This window comes from Coniosporium apollinis (assembly GCF_000281105.1).
Source record: "Coniosporium apollinis CBS 100218 chromosome Unknown supercont1.8, whole genome shotgun sequence".
Classification (NCBI taxonomy): domain Eukaryota; kingdom Fungi; phylum Ascomycota; class Dothideomycetes; genus Coniosporium; species Coniosporium apollinis.
The window spans coordinates 613,409-629,291 of record NW_006913270.1 but is presented as its reverse complement, the minus strand read 5'-3'; the positions used below and the strand labels follow the sequence as shown (position 1 = coordinate 629,291).

At 55.5% G+C, this 15,883-nt stretch overlaps 5 protein-coding genes across 5 annotated transcripts; 2 read left to right on the top strand and 3 right to left on the bottom strand.

The window, feature by feature from the left end:
- Window positions 1-291: 291 nt before the first annotated feature.
- W97_02360 (phosphodiesterase/alkaline phosphatase D) lies at window positions 292-4,735 on the top strand (the record flags this gene model as incomplete). The annotated part of the gene is made up of 3 exons (XM_007780260.1): window positions 292-390; window positions 445-2,050; window positions 2,103-4,735. 3 exons carry the CDS (start codon window positions 292-294, stop codon window positions 4,733-4,735), a joined length of 4,338 nt encoding a protein of 1,445 aa, XP_007778450.1.
- Window positions 4,736-5,344: 609 nt separating this feature from the next.
- Window positions 5,345-6,109, bottom strand: W97_02359 (uncharacterized protein; the record flags this gene model as incomplete). Its single annotated transcript, XM_007780259.1, has 1 exon — window positions 5,345-6,109. The coding sequence occupies one exon, from the start codon at window positions 6,107-6,109 to the stop codon at window positions 5,345-5,347; it is 765 nt and encodes a 254-aa protein (XP_007778449.1).
- An 824-nt stretch (window positions 6,110-6,933) lies between these two features.
- W97_02358 (uncharacterized protein) lies at window positions 6,934-8,205 on the bottom strand (the record flags this gene model as incomplete). The annotated part of the gene is made up of 1 exon (XM_007780258.1): window positions 6,934-8,205. The coding sequence occupies one exon, from the start codon at window positions 8,203-8,205 to the stop codon at window positions 6,934-6,936; it is 1,272 nt and encodes a 423-aa protein (XP_007778448.1).
- Window positions 8,206-11,596: 3,391 nt separating this feature from the next.
- W97_02357 (acetoacetate-CoA ligase) lies at window positions 11,597-13,872 on the top strand (the record flags this gene model as incomplete). The annotated part of the gene is made up of 4 exons (XM_007780257.1): window positions 11,597-12,619; window positions 12,674-12,798; window positions 12,865-13,660; window positions 13,720-13,872. The coding sequence occupies 4 exons, from the start codon at window positions 11,597-11,599 to the stop codon at window positions 13,870-13,872; spliced, it is 2,097 nt and encodes a 698-aa protein (XP_007778447.1).
- A 213-nt stretch (window positions 13,873-14,085) lies between these two features.
- Window positions 14,086-15,756, bottom strand: W97_02356 (uncharacterized protein; the record flags this gene model as incomplete). Its single annotated transcript, XM_007780256.1, has 1 exon — window positions 14,086-15,756. The coding sequence occupies one exon, from the start codon at window positions 15,754-15,756 to the stop codon at window positions 14,086-14,088; it is 1,671 nt and encodes a 556-aa protein (XP_007778446.1).
- Between the last annotated feature and the right edge of the window lie 127 nt (window positions 15,757-15,883).

Genomic DNA, 15,883 nt, shown 5'->3' with positions numbered 1-15,883 from the left:
GAACCAGAACCACTATCGGCGAGACCTACCCCCGAACTCCGAAAGTCTTGGCGCGGACTGACTGACGTTCGCGAACGGCGGCGGTCCGCCTTGAAACCTTTGAAGACTCCGTGTCGAGAATATCGTATACCTCTTCTTCCTGCTGCCTACGCGCTGAGCGCGCTTGTGTCCCTCTAGAAGTCCTCTTAACAACCCAAAAAAAAAACACGCAAAAAAGGGACATCAGCTAGTCCATCCCCTTGCCACCGACGACTATCGTTCGAACCGTCCGCGCCTCAGTCTATCGCTACAATGGGTGTTCCAAAGTTCTTCAGATGGATGTCCGAGAGGTATCCGGCCATCTCTCAGCTCATTGCAGAGAACCGGATACCGGAGTTCGACTGCCTTTACGTACAGCGCACGCTCTCCAGCGTCCACTAGAGTTAGGCTGACGCAGCGTAATAGCTTGACATGAACGGCATCATTCACAACTGTACACACAAGGATTCGGACTCTCCCACGTATCGCATGACGGAAGAAAAGATGTTTATTGCTATATTCAACTACATCGAGCACCTTTTCGGAAAGATAAAACCAAAACAGCTGTTCTTCATGGCCATCGATGGCGTCGCGCCGCGAGCCAAGATGAACCAGCAACGTGCTCGCCGTTTCAGGACCGCTCTCGACGCTGAACAAGCCCGTGAAAAAGCTATCAGGGAAGGAGTGGAGATGCCGAAGGACGACCCCTTCGACAGCAATTGTATCACTCCTGGAACAGAGTTTATGGCCAGGTTGACCCAGCACCTGAAATACTTCATCAACAAGAAGGTCTCCGAGGACGTTGACTGGCAAGGCGTGGAAATCGTCCTGTCCGGTCATGAAGTCCCTGGAGAGGGAGAGCACAAGATCATGGAGTACATTCGGCAGGCGAAGTCGCAGCCAGATTACGATCCAAACAGGAGACACTGTCTTTACGGCTTGGATGCCGATCTGATCATGCTTGGCTTGCTCAGCCACGATCCACATTTTTGCTTGCTGCGAGAAGAGGTTACCTTCGGACGGCAGGCCCAGAAGAAGTCAAAAGAGCTAGAGCATCAGAACTTCTACCTGATGCATCTCTGCATCGTTCGGGAGTACTTGGAACTGGAGTTTCAGGAGTTGGAACAGCCCGGCGCTCTGGATTTCCCTTTCGATATGGAGCGGGTGATTGACGACTTTATCCTCATGGCCTTCTTTGTCGGCAACGATTTTCTTCCAAATCTACCACATCTGCACATCAACGAGGGAGCGCTGGCGCTAATGTTTGGCGTTTACAAGAGCGTTTTACCAAAGGCTGGTGGCTACATCAACGAGGAGGGCGTAATCAATTTGCAGCGTTTGGCGCTTCTCTTGGACGAGCTTTCGCATGTCGAGTTTCGCTTCTTTGAGTCAGAGAACGCAGACGCGAGCTGGTTCAAAGGGAAGCAGCTGGGCAAAGAAGATGTAATGCAAAAGGTGAAGAACCGGGGAAAGTTGGTTCTCTCCTCGCTTCAACGCGAGATCTTCAACATCGTGAAGAAGTTCATTATCAGCCAGACGCCCGAGGAGGAAGCCGCGCCGCTGGACTTCCCACCAACACTACCCGCTCGAGATCGTAAATTCGTGATGGACCTGGCCAAGGATCTGAACATGGAGTGCAACACAGTTCAAGACGAAGACGGCGATCGACATCTTCAGTTGTCGGTTCCTTCGAAGCTTGGTGGTGACGGCAGCGGATCTGATGCCTCCTCAGACGAAGAGGCCAAAACTGCACTGGAGCGCGTTTTCAAGCGCTACGAGAAGGCTGAGGTGGTCGACATCAGCCCCGAAGATGCGCAAGCAGAGATGGAGAAGAAGTACGAACAGAAGTTCCAGGCATGGAAGAACGAGCATTACACTTCTAAGTTCGGATGGGGCTTGGACAATGAGGAGGAACTGACGAAGTTGGCCGAGAACTACGTTCAGGGTCTTCAGTGGGTGCTGTATTATTACTACCGCGGAGTCGCGTCTTGGCCCTGGTTCTACGGGTATCACTATGCCCCGATGATATCAGGTAAGCAATTAATGAGTGTGCAGCTTGTTGACACTGCTGACTTGTTATTCAGACGTCAAGAGAGGGTTGAAAGCAAACATGGATTTCAAGCTTGGCCAGCCTTTCCGACCATACCAGCAGTTGATGGGTGTCTTGCCGGATCGAAGCAAGAAGATCGTCCCCACAACATACCATGATCTCATGACCAATCCAAACTCACCCATCATTGACTTCTACCCTCGCGACTTTGAGCTGGACATGAATGGAAAGAAGATGGAATGGGAGGCCGTGGTAAAAATCCCGTTCATCGACGAGAAGCGCTTGCTTGCCGCCATGGCCACTAAAGAGCAGGGCCTTTCAGTCGCCGAGCGAGCTCGCAACGAGTTCGGTGTTTCTTTGAAATTTACCTACTCTCCGGATCTGGACTATACGTATCCCTCATCCTTACCTGGTGTCTTCCCCGACTTAGAGCACTGCCGATGTGTCGAAAACATCTTTGAGCTTCCCACCATGGAAGGCTTGGAGGTCTACGTAGGCCTTGTTGACGGTGTCAAGATGGGTGCCGATGCTCTGGCGGGCTTCCCGAGTCTGAAGGTGTTGCCCTTTGCCGGCGCATTGGGCTTCCACGGAGTCAACGTGTTCCAGCAGGACAGCAGGAACGAAAGCATGGTTGTTACGTTACTCGAGTCCGAGATGCGCGCAAGAGTATCGCATGCTAAGACCAAGCTGGACCAGACCGTGCACGTTGGATACCCGTTCCTGCAAGAAGCAAAGGTGGTGAGAGTCTCAGACGAGCTCTTCGACTACGTCCTTTCAAACGATGGCAACGCGCAAGTCGTGCCCATCCCGCACGATCCGAGGGCGATCTCCGATTGGAAGAAGAAGGCGGATCGCATTGAGAAGTTGTACAGCAAGCGATTGGGCATGATCATAGGAGACGTTGAGTCTCTTGTGCATGTCGAAATGTTAAGAGGACTCAAGAAGACCGATGAAGGCGCGACCGTGAAGGAGTATGGTGAAGTCCCTGGGCTGGAGCCCGATTACGCCACGCAGACCTTGGTGGACGAGGTTGTCAGCGAAGATCCGCGCTTCATCGAAAAAGCCGCCGTACCCATGGCGGAAGAGTTCCCACTGGGCACCCGAGCTTTCTTCCTTGGAGAGTTCGCTTATGGACGCCCTTGCGAGATCATCGGGCACAACGGCGAGAAGGCCGATGTCTGGGTCCTGACATCCAAGACTCGTGAACGAGAGTTCGGCCGCGAGATTGTGGCCATGGCTGAACGCTCTGTGCCGTACATACCGTCGTTTCAAGTGGCAAGGATGCTGAACCTGAACCCATTGGTCCTTAGCAAACTCACGTCGGCTTTCAACGTCAACTCAAGCTCCCTGCGGCTCAATCTTGGCTTGAACCTCAAATTTGAGGCGAAGAAGCTCAAGGTGCTGGGCTACTCTCGTAAAGGCGACTCCGGCTGGGAGTACAGTCAGAAGGCCGTTGATCTTATCACTCAGTACATGATCCGTTTCCCAGAGTTCATCGCAGGCATCACAAGAAATCCCAAGGGCGATATCTACGAGGATACTGACTTCTACCCCGCGGAGATTGCGAAGGAGAAGATGAAGGAGATTGGGGCATGGCTCAAGTCGGTTGAGTCGAAGAGCTTCGAAAAAGTGCCGCTTGATGCGGAACAGCTAGACTCTGATATCATCAAGCAGATTGAGCAGGCAGCGGATGAGATCGTCAGTAAGGGTGAACCGCCTGAGCCGAAGAAGATCAAGAACGTGTCACGCAACGCCCTTCTCAAGCCATCGGACGCAGAACAGCGTGTCGGTATACAACGCTTCGCTCTGGGTGACCGCGTCGTTTATGTCCAAGATTCGGGCAGGGTTCCGATCGGCCAGCGAGGTACCGTGGTTGGTATGACCCGTACATCGCGCACGCTCCTCCTGGATGTTGTCTTCGATACCAGCTTCATGAGCGGCAGCTCGCTCGGCGAACGGTGCTCGCCATTCAGAGGCTCTACTGTTCCAAACACATCAGTTCTGAACCTCAGCGACCCTCAAGTCATCGCTCTCTCGGCAGCTGCGCAGGCTCGCCGCCCCGCTCAGCCAGCGCAGCCACTCACAGTTCAGCACGGCTATGGCGTTCCTGGCGAGCAACTGCGTCCTGCGTCAGCCCCAGGACCGCTGATCGGCTCTTTCTCTGGCGCCCTTGGGGGTCAGCAGAACGGTTTCCGCGGCAGCGGTATGCCTCGCGGACGAGGCCGTGGTGGGCCGAACGGCTTGCACAACGGCTATCAGACTCCGCCTGCATCGTTCCAACAACAGACCACGCTCCCTTTCCACAACGGCCCGCCGCCAAACACCTACCGCGGTCGCGGCGGCCAAGCGAACGGCTTCACCCCCCGCGCTACCGCGAACAACTTCGTGCCGCGCGGTAGAGGCGGCTTCCAGCCAGGCCAGAACCGTGCCGGCTACACCGTCATCGATAACAGTGATCCGGTCGCTGGAGTTGTAATGAATAATCCCAGTTTCAGGCCGCAGAACTACTCTAGTGTTCCACCGCCGGCGATCCTTGACCAGCCTAGCTTTAGGGGACGAGGGCGCGGACGCGGTGGTGCTGGGTTTAGGGGGCGTGGGAATGGGAATGCCAATGGGGGTAGGGGGGCGCTATCGCAGGGGCAGCCACAGGTGCAGACGCAGGAGTGATGGGAGGGTTTTGCTGGGTTTGATGCAGTGTTCCTTGCATGGCGTTGAGTGAGGTCGCTCTCAGAAACTCCTCGGCAGCTTGGATAATGTTACTTGAGAGGAGTGTACTATGAGATGGTACCCTGTGCTTCCGTTCACACGGCGTTCTGACAACTGGGCCCTATCGCTTTAGATACCTGGATCGTGCGGAGCGAAGATGGAGCACCGTTTGTGCCTGACAAGGGGCAGATGCTTTCTCATCCGTAGTCCGATATTACATCAATGAATGAGGCACCGCTGTGAGTACGCACTCCGCAATTGCGGTCTTCTCCATCTTTCCAGTGCCTCAGAGTATCGTTGTCCAATGCCGGTTGTCGTAACCATGCATCCCCGCTAAAGCTCTCCCGTGCCTTATATCCATATGTTTTTTCATTCAGCCATCACCAGACCTGCCCCTACAGCTCCAGAAACTCAGTCATCGCTCCCTTTGCGCCTCTCCCGATAACATCCAACCTAAGACTCCCACCAAACCCTCCAAGTGCTAGAATCATCCAAACGAATCCCGCCCAAAACACCCATCTCCCCCTTGAATTACTCGACATCTCATCACCACCTCTGCTCTCTGACCCGCTAAAACACCTCCCTATCCGCATACCCTGCCCTCATTCCCTCCGGCAACCTCGACGTTCGCTTCTGCCAATTCTCGTGCGGGTCCTCTCCTGGTATGGATGGTGGGTTTGGCTGCTGCTGTACGGGGTTCTTCCAGGACCGCCGCTTCAGTGATGGTGAGGGCGCTTGTGGTGAGAGCGGAGGACGAGGAGTACCGCGACGAAAGGGAGGTTCAATTTCTTCTTCTGCGTCTTCTACTGTGGCGTTGTAGTTGGGGTTGGGGGTGGGGACGGGCTCGCGGATGGTTTCGGCATGCTGGTTGACGGTGGAGAAGGAGAGGGAGCGGTGGGTGGAAGTGGGCGTGTGGGCGCGCTGCTGCTGGGTTGAGGGATTGGAAGGTGGAGGGGATGTGCGTGGTTCTTCGATAATGCTAACCATTCGGAGGGAATTGCTGCCGCCGCTGCTACCGCCGCAGTGGCACGCAGAGGATCCAGCAACCCCCTCTACATCCTTCACAGCGTCGCGCTCCGCCTTCACGACGCCCCAGAGACATTCTAGCAGCCATGCCGCGCAGAAGATAGCCGTGAGCAGCGTGGAGAGGACGACGTGCGGGATAAGCAGCCGGGGATCGATTGCCTCATGGTGGACAAATGTGGAGCCGTAGACGGTGGTGGATGCGCTGACGTAGATGAGGATCTGGAGAGTAAGCAGCGCTTTGTAGACGGTCGGCGCATTGGATGCGTAGCGAGATGTGCGCTGGAGGAAGGACTGGGCGTTTGAAGACATTTCGCAGGTCTTTCAATTGATGGACTTCTTGCTTGGAGAATGCGGAGGATTGGTGCTGGTATGGGAGGGATAAGGAGCTCAGGACTGTTGGTATCTGCATGAAGCTGCGAGAGAGGGGGAGATATAGGGAATACGGGCGTGGAGATTTCCATGCTCGCAACCTGCATCCTCAATCTTACACATTTTCGAAACAAGTCCACTGGCCTTTGGCATTTTATACGAGACATCTGGTCTTAAAGTCGTGGCGGGTGGAAGTAAGTCTCGTACTTGAGACATGGTTTCGCCGCCCCTCAGAGACATGTGAATGACGGACTACTGAGAGTGATCTTCGACAGTGATGGCACGAGCTACTAATCTGTGGAGTTCGCACTCCGAGGAGAGAACAATTGATGGACGCAAGTTGATGCGGAAACGTACATCGAGCATGCGTATTGAGCCGCCACATGTGATGCGCAAGAGCCTGGCGTAAGTGATCTTCAAACGTTTGGCGGCAATGTAAAGCACTATGAAACTTTCCATTAAATTGATATCAGAAAACCTCCTAAGCCGCCGTCAAGCGGAATGTTATTCATCACCGTAAAACGCCATGCCTGATGCCGCTTGTTGCGGACCGTAACCCCTATGCTCATGAAAGAAGAATGGTGTCGTGTCGCCGACGCCCGCTAGGGGTATCGCTTGAGAAAAAAGGAAAACGCCGTAGAGGCACTCGTACATGCAGTCGCTGTCCAACTTCAGAACCCACACTTTGAGTATGGTTGTTGGTGAAGCAGCTTCGTTCTCAACCATTTCCGTTGGTTCAGTCACTCTCCTAGCCGTCATGGAGTTCATATCAACCCCAGGAAGCTCTTCCTTCTCCCGAGCCTTTTCCGCTTGAATTCTACCTCCTTATCATCCTCCTCGTCCGGAAACGGCGGGAGCTCGATCGTCGGTGCCCTTTCCGCTGCGCCTCTCGCCACCATCTTCGGCTTCGACCGCGGCTTATCCCACTCGCTGGCACTATCTCCCGGTATCTTCAGCGGCAGCATGACCGAGGCCCTTGCGCCAGCTCCCGCCGTTCGTGGTCTGGTCATCGAGGGCCGCCGGGGGAGAGGCGCGGATACGGTCGGTGTGCTTGGTCTGGAGTTATTCGTTGTGCCATTCCTACTATCTGTGTCCTTCTTGCTGTTCGATACGGCCATGCGGGCGGTTGAGAACACGCGGGACAAACTGCGGAGGCGGCTATGTGACGACTTCGGCGCAGCATCTGCTTCGTGAATCAACGGGAACGGATCGGAACTCAGGAAGGAGGGCGTTTTTGGCCTTGTGTATGCGAGTGGAGGGGATTGGGCGCTGGTGGCAGCCTTCAACGTTGGACAGGCGGATGTGAGCGGAATCGAGGCTAGGGAGGATCTGTAGGGAGGGTTCGAGGGCTTGAGGATAGATGGTGGTGAAGAGGAGCGGTGCGAGCTGCCGGCTTTCGTGATTGATGAGGTCCAGCTCGGTGTTTCCGAGCCGGTTGAGGTAGATCTTGTGGAGGCTCGAGAGGTCGATAGGAGTTGGACTGAGACCGCTCTAGGCGCGGGCGGCCGTACTGCTGTGCTGACTGGGGGCGTCGAAGATGTGCTGCTAGTAGACGTTCGCACGAGGTCGGAATGGGAGGGCTTGGTGATCAGGGACGGAGATCCTAGTGAGAAGATGCGTGAAGTCCGCGCCACGGCTGTCGGCGATGGGAGATCCACCATCTTAGGCCGGCCAACTGACGCCATTGACACGACCACGGCAAGATCGCCGCTCTTCTTTGGCTTGGAAGGGCTGATGGTGGCAGGCCGGGCGGTAACATAGTCCGCAACTTCATCGTTGACGCTCAATGTGTCGTCCAAGTCCACCTCTATTGGGGATAGATCTTCCTCTGAGGACATGTATCTGTCCTGGAAGAGGGACATCTCCTTCTCCTCTGCTGTCATGGTCATAGCGGATAGTTTGATGGCTGATAGTCGTACTTGCTCAGGCTCGTCGAGATCTGGGCTGGTTGCACAGCTGTCGGATCTGGTAGGGAACCCAGTGCGTTTTCCGGCCGTCCATTGATGGAATTGGGTTGATGAGCGGAGGTCGCCCATTGTCGATGGTAGAAATGTCTCGATGCAGGAAGAAGCCACGAGGGCGATATCTTAAACGTGCTCTCACACGTGAGCGAAGAGTCACCAGCAAGACACTGTGAACGGGAGTTTGGGGGCCGAATGTTTGCGGATGGCAGTTGAAGAAAGACACAGGAAAGATTGGTAAAAGAGGGCAACAGTCGGTGAGCAGAGAGCGTCAGCTGTGGAAATCGACTCCTAAGCTTTGATAAGATCGAGTTGGCGACGGACGCCGGTCAGGAAGGGTATGAAAGACAGTGAAAGAGCGGCAGCAATGTAAGATGCAGATACGACAACGGCGAGGTCAGCTGCCAGGCACCCCTCGTTTAGATATCTGAAGCAAAGGAGTGTGACGGTCAGAGCCAAAGTTCGAGGGGTGCTAGAGTAAGAATGCAGAAGGATGAAGGATAGAGGTGTGCGGGCCAGGCGCGGATTGGAAGGCGTCGAGAATGAAAGAACAGCGCTTGTCTCGCTCGCGCACCACCTCAGGCGGCTGTGTCTGACTTTAGATACGAATCTTGGTGACAGCAGCTCGTGCGCCAGATCGATGGGTGCCACCCTGTCAAGCCATAAGCGAGGGTGTGGGAAGCCAGCTGCTCGAGTAGGTTAGAGCAGCAGATGGTGGGTGGGCCTGCGGGAGAGGGTGCAGCGGCCGAGCTTCGCGAAGCTTCATTGGAGATGAACTCTCGTGACTCTCGTGACAGCCTGCCGCAACGACGCTCCTCGCCTTCTGGAGGGAGGAATCGGATTGGAGACGGGGCGTGCCTAGCAGGCCGCCAACGCCTTCAAGCTCGCCAGAACCGTCAGTCAAAGCGGGGATGCTGCACTTCATCTGGCTCAAACGCCGTTGCCAGCCGTTTGAGTGCATCCACTCGAACAAAAATCGTGCCTGTCTGCCACAGCCAGAAAAGGGGAGATCCCTGAAAATCTCACCGAGATGCTGGACCCGTCACGCCCGTCACGCCGCTCAAACGCACCACGGGGAACGCGAGTTCGGCGCCTCGGGCCTCCTGAAACCCCGCGCTAAACCGGACCAGGTAAAAGAGGTGGCACCCGAGCGAGATGGCAGTTGCCGGCTAGACCTGACTAAGAAATGATGGGGGAGCCAGCCACGATGCATGCCGTGCGTTGGGATGAGATGGGATGAGATCTCCGCCTGCTGCCACATCGCCGCATCTTGCTTTTGCTTTTCCTTTTCCGTGCTTTCGCGGTGTGGGCTGAGGTGAGGCTCGCCGCAGCGGTACAAATTTAGCAGCATCAGCCTTGCCAGCGCCATGAGAGGGTCCGTTGCGAGAGCAAAACTGCACGGCTCGAGCAGAGTCGTTCATACTCTGGATGGTCTTTCAATGTGTGCAGCTAACGACCTCCGCACTCAAACGGCGCGGCACCCGAGCTCAGCGTCCGGTTTCTGCGAAGCGAAAACTGTGAAACAACCCTGGTGGCCCCTGAGCACGCGGCTGTCTAGATTCACTGTCGCGCATTAAGTAGAAGAGATGGTTGGCGACAGGAAAGAAGCGATTCGCGTGCGTCCTCGAGCACGACAGCACGGCAGAACGCGTCGTAAGTTGGCTGATCTCATTGGCTACCGTGCGCGTCCAATAGACAAGGCCAGCGGTCTCTAAAAACTCAGTCGCGACTTTACGGTTTTTGCTCCGTTGACCCTTCATAGCGCGCGACTGCTACTTCTGAGAGAGGAGACTGCACGTCAGCTCGGCATGGGACGCCTGAAGCTTCGGACACCACCGCATGACGCATCTTCGGGACCACATGTTTGCACGACACGGAAGGATTTCGCGCCTAGTAAAGCGGAGAGGTGCATCGTGTGCTCGTCAGCTCATGTGTCGAAGAGGGGCGAACCTGGTTGTGGGATGCGGGGGCCTCCATGTGCTCGGTTTTAGATTCCAAGAGCGCACAGCTTCCGAGATACGTACACCTCCGTAAGCTGGCTATCGTTACACTGCTGGCCTTCAGATATCAGGAATACAGCTCCATGGTCCAAGGGCCATCCAAGGTCTGCGATGGAACCGGACTCGTGGCTACAGTAGGGGAAGAGAACTAGCTCGAGTTCATGCGATAGAAAGCATACCCTGTAGTTTGCTCACCAGCGTAATTAGATTGTATGGAACATCGATCTCCTAAGTTATCATAGACCTGTGATTTGCGCTTGGGCTATCCACCTTTAGATCCACGAGTGGCTTCCAATGCGGCAGCGAACTCTCTGGATGGCCCTTGGTCACAGCCCCCGTTTATATGTGGGTACGGCACTAGAAAAGTTCCTCGTACCTGATCATGAGAGGAAATCTTCAAGAGTCTTGCGGTGCCCTCACTAGACATAGGTGCTTGAAATCACTACGGGAAGGTCTAGTTGCACTCTCGGACTCTAGATATAGAGTAAAAGGGTTAAACGCAACCTCGCAGCGTGCTCTTCTGGTTCGTAAACCTAGCAGTTTGCAAGATCGTAGAGGTAGGGAACAAGTTTACTCTACGGGTCCCCGAGTGCAATACGCCTTTAAGACGGTAACACCCCGCAAGCCTGAAACGTGTTCACTCTCCATATGGCCAGATGGGCTTTTCCCACAAGTGTCGAGGATTCACAGATGCCGTCCAAGAAGTATGTTGCCGTATCTTGGCTGGTAGCTTGTTCAATACCAGATTCGTGATTGAGCTGCACTCATGATCTTGTCGATTAACTACAGAGCAACGAGACCGATTGCATGCGATAGAAAGCATAAGCTCTTCAGTGGTGCAGCTCCTTAGTGGATTGATCACTTGAGATTTCTCCGTTCTGTAAACTGCGCTTACGCTATCCTCCTTCAGTGCAGCAACGAGCTTTTCGTGTTGCGCTTGATACAATCGGTCCAACACTGCTGCTTGCCTGCTTCAGGCCAACTTGATAAGCTATGTATCTTCTTGAACCGCTCCGACCAGATCTTCACCGAATTACAAGTGATGTGGGAACATCCAATGCCGTCCGTGAACCTCAATAACTGCCTTAAGGACATCCGGGTGATCGTCAGGCATTCGTGGGGTCCGGGACTTTCCTGAGCGACCCGCCATCTGCCGCGACAGCTCCCCCGCAGCCTCTCGTCACCTCCGATGTGCGCTCCGCAGCTCTCTACATGTAAGGCCTCGGTACGAAGCCAAGTAAAACAATTCCAAAGAGCCGAGTTTCTTCACTTCAGTTCTCGTTCCTATCACCCGCAACCCTGTCTTCCCAATTGCTTCTCTCTCGTGTATCGGGGTCCAATTCTTACTGTCTGGGCCGATAGAACCTGCGTGCATCTTAGATCGTTCTTCGAACTTATCCACTTACTTCTATACTCCCATCCTCTCAGTCCAGTGCCCAAGTCCTCATAGAGCCTACTTCTTCACCATGGTCGACTCTTCCCAAGAAATCATGCCCATCCCCCGCAAACTCTGGGAACACCCCTCCCCCAAATCCACCCAAATGTACCAATTCATGCAATCCGCCAACCAGCGGCACGACCTCAACCTCCAAACGTTCCAAGATCTCCACAACTGGTCCGTAACCGACCCCGTCCCCTTCTGGGCCGACGTCTGGAGCACTGCCTCCCTAATCCACTCCGGCACCTACACCACCGTCGTGGACCCCACGGCGCGCATCGACTCCCTCCCGAAATGGTTCCAAGGCGTGCGGCTCAACTTCGCCGAGAACATACTCTTCTCCCGCGCGGAGAAGGATGCAGGCCAGCGCACCACGCGTGGGAAAGAAGACGCCAAAGTCGCCGTCACCCAAGCCCGGGAAGGCGGCTTCGAGGTGCAGGATGTTACTTACGGCGAGCTGCGACGGCGCGTCGGGGCGTTAGCACAGGCGCTCAAGGCCCGGGGCGTGCGCAAGGGCGATCGTGTAGCCATCGTGGCCTCCAACAGTGTGGATACGTTGGCGGTGTTTCTGGCGACGACGGCGCTGGGCGGGCTGTTCAGTAGCAGTAGTACTGATATGGGGACGAAGGGGGTGCTGGATCGGCTGCTGCAGATCAGGCCGAAGTGGGTGTTTGTTGATGATTGGGCGGTGTATAACGGGAAGACGGTGGAATTGAGGGGCAAGATGAAGGAGATCGTGGAAGGGTTGGGTGGAGTGAGCGAGTTCGAGGGGTGTGTTGCGCAGCCGAGGTTTAAGGAACCGGCGGACGTGAGCAGTGTGCCTAGGGCGATGACGCTGGAGAAGTTTTTGGAGGCCGCAGAGGGGAGGACGGAGCTCGAGTTCGAGCGGGTGGAGTTTAGTGACCCGTTTCTGGTGGTATACTCGAGCGGCACGACGGGTCAGCCGAAGTGCATCGTGCATTCGACTGGTGGTGTGCTGATCAGCTCGATGAAGGAGGGGAAGCTCCATAGGGACCTAGGACCTGATACCGTGCAGTTGCAGTATACTACGGTGAGCATTCCGAGACCTCTATGTGGGGCAGCCCCGCTGACTTCGGCACTGCAGACTGGCTGGATCATGTACATGTCCGCCGTCCTGGCGCTGCTATACGGGGGCCGCAGCATTCTCTACGATGGCAGTCCCTTTCAACCAGACCTCACCTCCTTCATCCGTCTTGTAGGGGAGCAAAAGTGCGTCCTGTGCCCATCAATTCAAGCCTTCCACCCTCCTTTCCACGCTGACTAACCCACTTCCAGAGTCACCAACTTAGGCATTTCCCCCCGCTACCTCCACGAGCTTCAAAAACACTCCGTTATCCCCCAGCGCACCACCGACCTATCCTCCCTGCGTGCCGTAACAAGCACAGGCATGGTCCTCCCCGACGCCCTCTTCGTCTGGTTCTACGACGTCGCCTTTCCTCCCTCCGTCCAACTCGCAAACATCTCCGGCGGCACTGACATCGCCGGGTTATTCGGGGCGGAGAATCCTTTGCAGCCTCTCTACGTCGGCGGATGCATGGGCCCTTCTCTGGGGGTCAAGGTCGAGGTGTATGATTCCACCATTGAGGGCGGCAAGGGGGCCCAGGGACGCGCGGTGGAGGATGGTGTGCCGGGGGAGTTGGTGGCGACGAGGCCGTTCCCGAATGTGCCGGTGTTTTTTTGGGGGGATGAGAGTGGGGAGAAGTATTGGAATGCGTATTTTGCGCGGTTTGATAATGTGTGGACGCATGGGGATTTTGTGGTTAGGCATCCCAGCACGGGGCAGCTGGTGTTTTTGGGCAGGGCGGATGGAGTGTTGAATCCTTCGGGTGTGAGATTTGGGTCCGCGGAGATCTACAACGTGGTTGAAAGGTTTTTCCCGCAGGTAGCGGATAGCATTTGTGTTGGACGAAGAAGACCGCAGGATGCGGACGAGGCAGTGATGCTGTTCTTACTGATGGCGGAAGGAGAGCGGTTCACAAAAGACCTCGTGAGTGAGGTCAAGAGGAGAATAGGGAAGGAGTTGAGTCCGCGGCATGTGCCCAAGTTTGTTTTTGAGACGAAGGAGATTCCGGTAAGCAGGAGCTACTACTAGCGGTGGTTACTGGGAATGATGCTGACAAACAATATCAGACGACAGTCAACCTCAAGAAAGTGGAGCTGCCGGTGAAGCAGATCGTGTCTGGTCGAATCATCAAGCCGTCGGGAACGCTTCTCAATCCGCGGAGCCTGCAGTATTACTACCAGTTTGCGAAAGTGGAAGAGCCGGTCAAGAGCAAGCTATAGTTTTTAGAGCACGATTGGATAAGGGAAGAGCACTGGTAAGTGCGATGCAACGTCACACAGAGTCCATAGAGGGTACAAGTCGCGAGATTCGAAGTGGAGTTTTGAAGTAAGAAACAAGACAGACTCCGACGCAGACGCATACAACCCACGTGCTCGTATGCCTAGAAGGCGTATAAGGGACACGCCAATCTATTCATAATGAAGCTTTGTTCCTCAAGCGTCAGTATAAAGCGCGGGCGTCGATACCGAAGGATCAACGTCCTCTCGTTGTTGCCCACGCCTGCTCCTCCGCAACATCTCACTCAAGTACCCTTCTCCAGTGAAAACCCTGCTCGGATTTGCCGGCCCAAAAGCGCCGTGTTCCTCATCGTTGAGTTGCAACTTCGCCATTGTCTCCTCCACAGTCGGGACCGGGATCTCTTCCAGCGTCTGAGGATCGAGATAGCCGTAGAGTATCGCGTCCAGGTAGTACCTGTGGAGTCCCGAGTTCCGCAGCACGCCCTCTCCCATGACTAGCTGATCCGGCCGAAGGAGTCTCTTCCGAGCTGGCTGCGGGTTCACTGCATCGGTCTCTGCCTGCGAGTCCGTAGACTCATTTGATGTCTGCCTCCCCGAACCATTCACGGCACGCGTCGTCCAGCGCTCAAGACACGCCGTCCCCACTTCCTCGGGCGGGACGCCGAAGATGCTCATATGTTCGTGACCGGCCTCACGGTCTTGCCAGTCCTGCCTGACATACCACTGCAAGACCTCCAACCTGCTCCTCAAAAACGTGCCCCTCAGGACCCCCAACAGACCTCTCTCGCCCAAACCTCTCATTCCTAGAATCATCTTCCGCATGGCCGTCTCGCCCATCCCGTCCACTGGGTCCGAGAAGCGCATATCGAGCTTCATGAACGTAATTGTTGCGCAGATCATGTCGTTGTTCGTAAAAAAGCGGTCATTGTGTATCAGACTCAGGCGCTGCCGATTCGTCCCAGTATCCATGATCATCCAGATCTTCTTCAGCGTCTCGCTCGCCGGCTTCGGAAGCCGATGTCCCTTCACCGCCAACAGGGCCAGAATCTCCTCGACCGCTCTCTCCCTCGACACCACCATCTGTAGCCACTTGAAGCCCGGCACCAGGCGGTCCGGGATCCTGCGCCACGGGCTCGGAATCGGATGCGGGCGCCTTATCGGGTCCAGGATGCATAGCGCTCCATAGCATTTGAAGGGGAAGAGCACGACGCTCTCGGGAGCATGGGCCCGCGCGCAGGCCAGCATGTAGGTGCTAAGGTGCAGATTGATGATGAAGTGGAAGGGCTTGGAGATGGTGTAGAGGGCGAAGAGTTCGGGAACACGGAGATGGGTGCAAAGGTGCAGCAGGAGGTCGTTGGGGTGCAGGAGGAAGGCGGTGAAGAGGTTGAAGCGGCGGCTCGGGGTGCGTACGGGAGTGTGCCGCGGATGCGACCTGGCGGTGCCCTGTGGGTTGAGGAGATCGATGGGTGGGAGTCTGAGTGAAAGATTTTCAGTGCCATGCAAAGGTCCTGTAATACTGCTGATGGGAGGAATCGAGATCGGGTTGAGTTTCGCGCGCTTTCGCCGAAGTACGAGGTTGCCATCGCCATCCTGTGGGGAGGAGGGTGCGGATGTGCTTGCGGCACGTTTGTGGCGCTGGGATGTAGCATCGGCGATTACGATCTGAGGAAGCGGAGGGACATTTCTGACTACTTGAACGAATGCCGTCGGTGAAGCTGCTCTATTGGTAGGAAACTGCGGCTGTTGTGGAGTCTGTGACGCTGTGGGCAGCGAACCTTCGGATTCTGCCCTAGCGGTTTGTGATGCCTCCGGTGCCGGATCAGGCTCCGGCGGCGGGTTCAGAAGGGCGGAAATTGGACAAGACATCGCGAATGTGGCTGAAAGGTTGTCAAAGGTTCATCCGGTTCAGCGCTGAGGATCTCATGTTGTGAGTGGAGGGCGGGAAGGTGAAGGATAAGGTTGACGACAGGCCAAGAAACAAGATATATAAGTT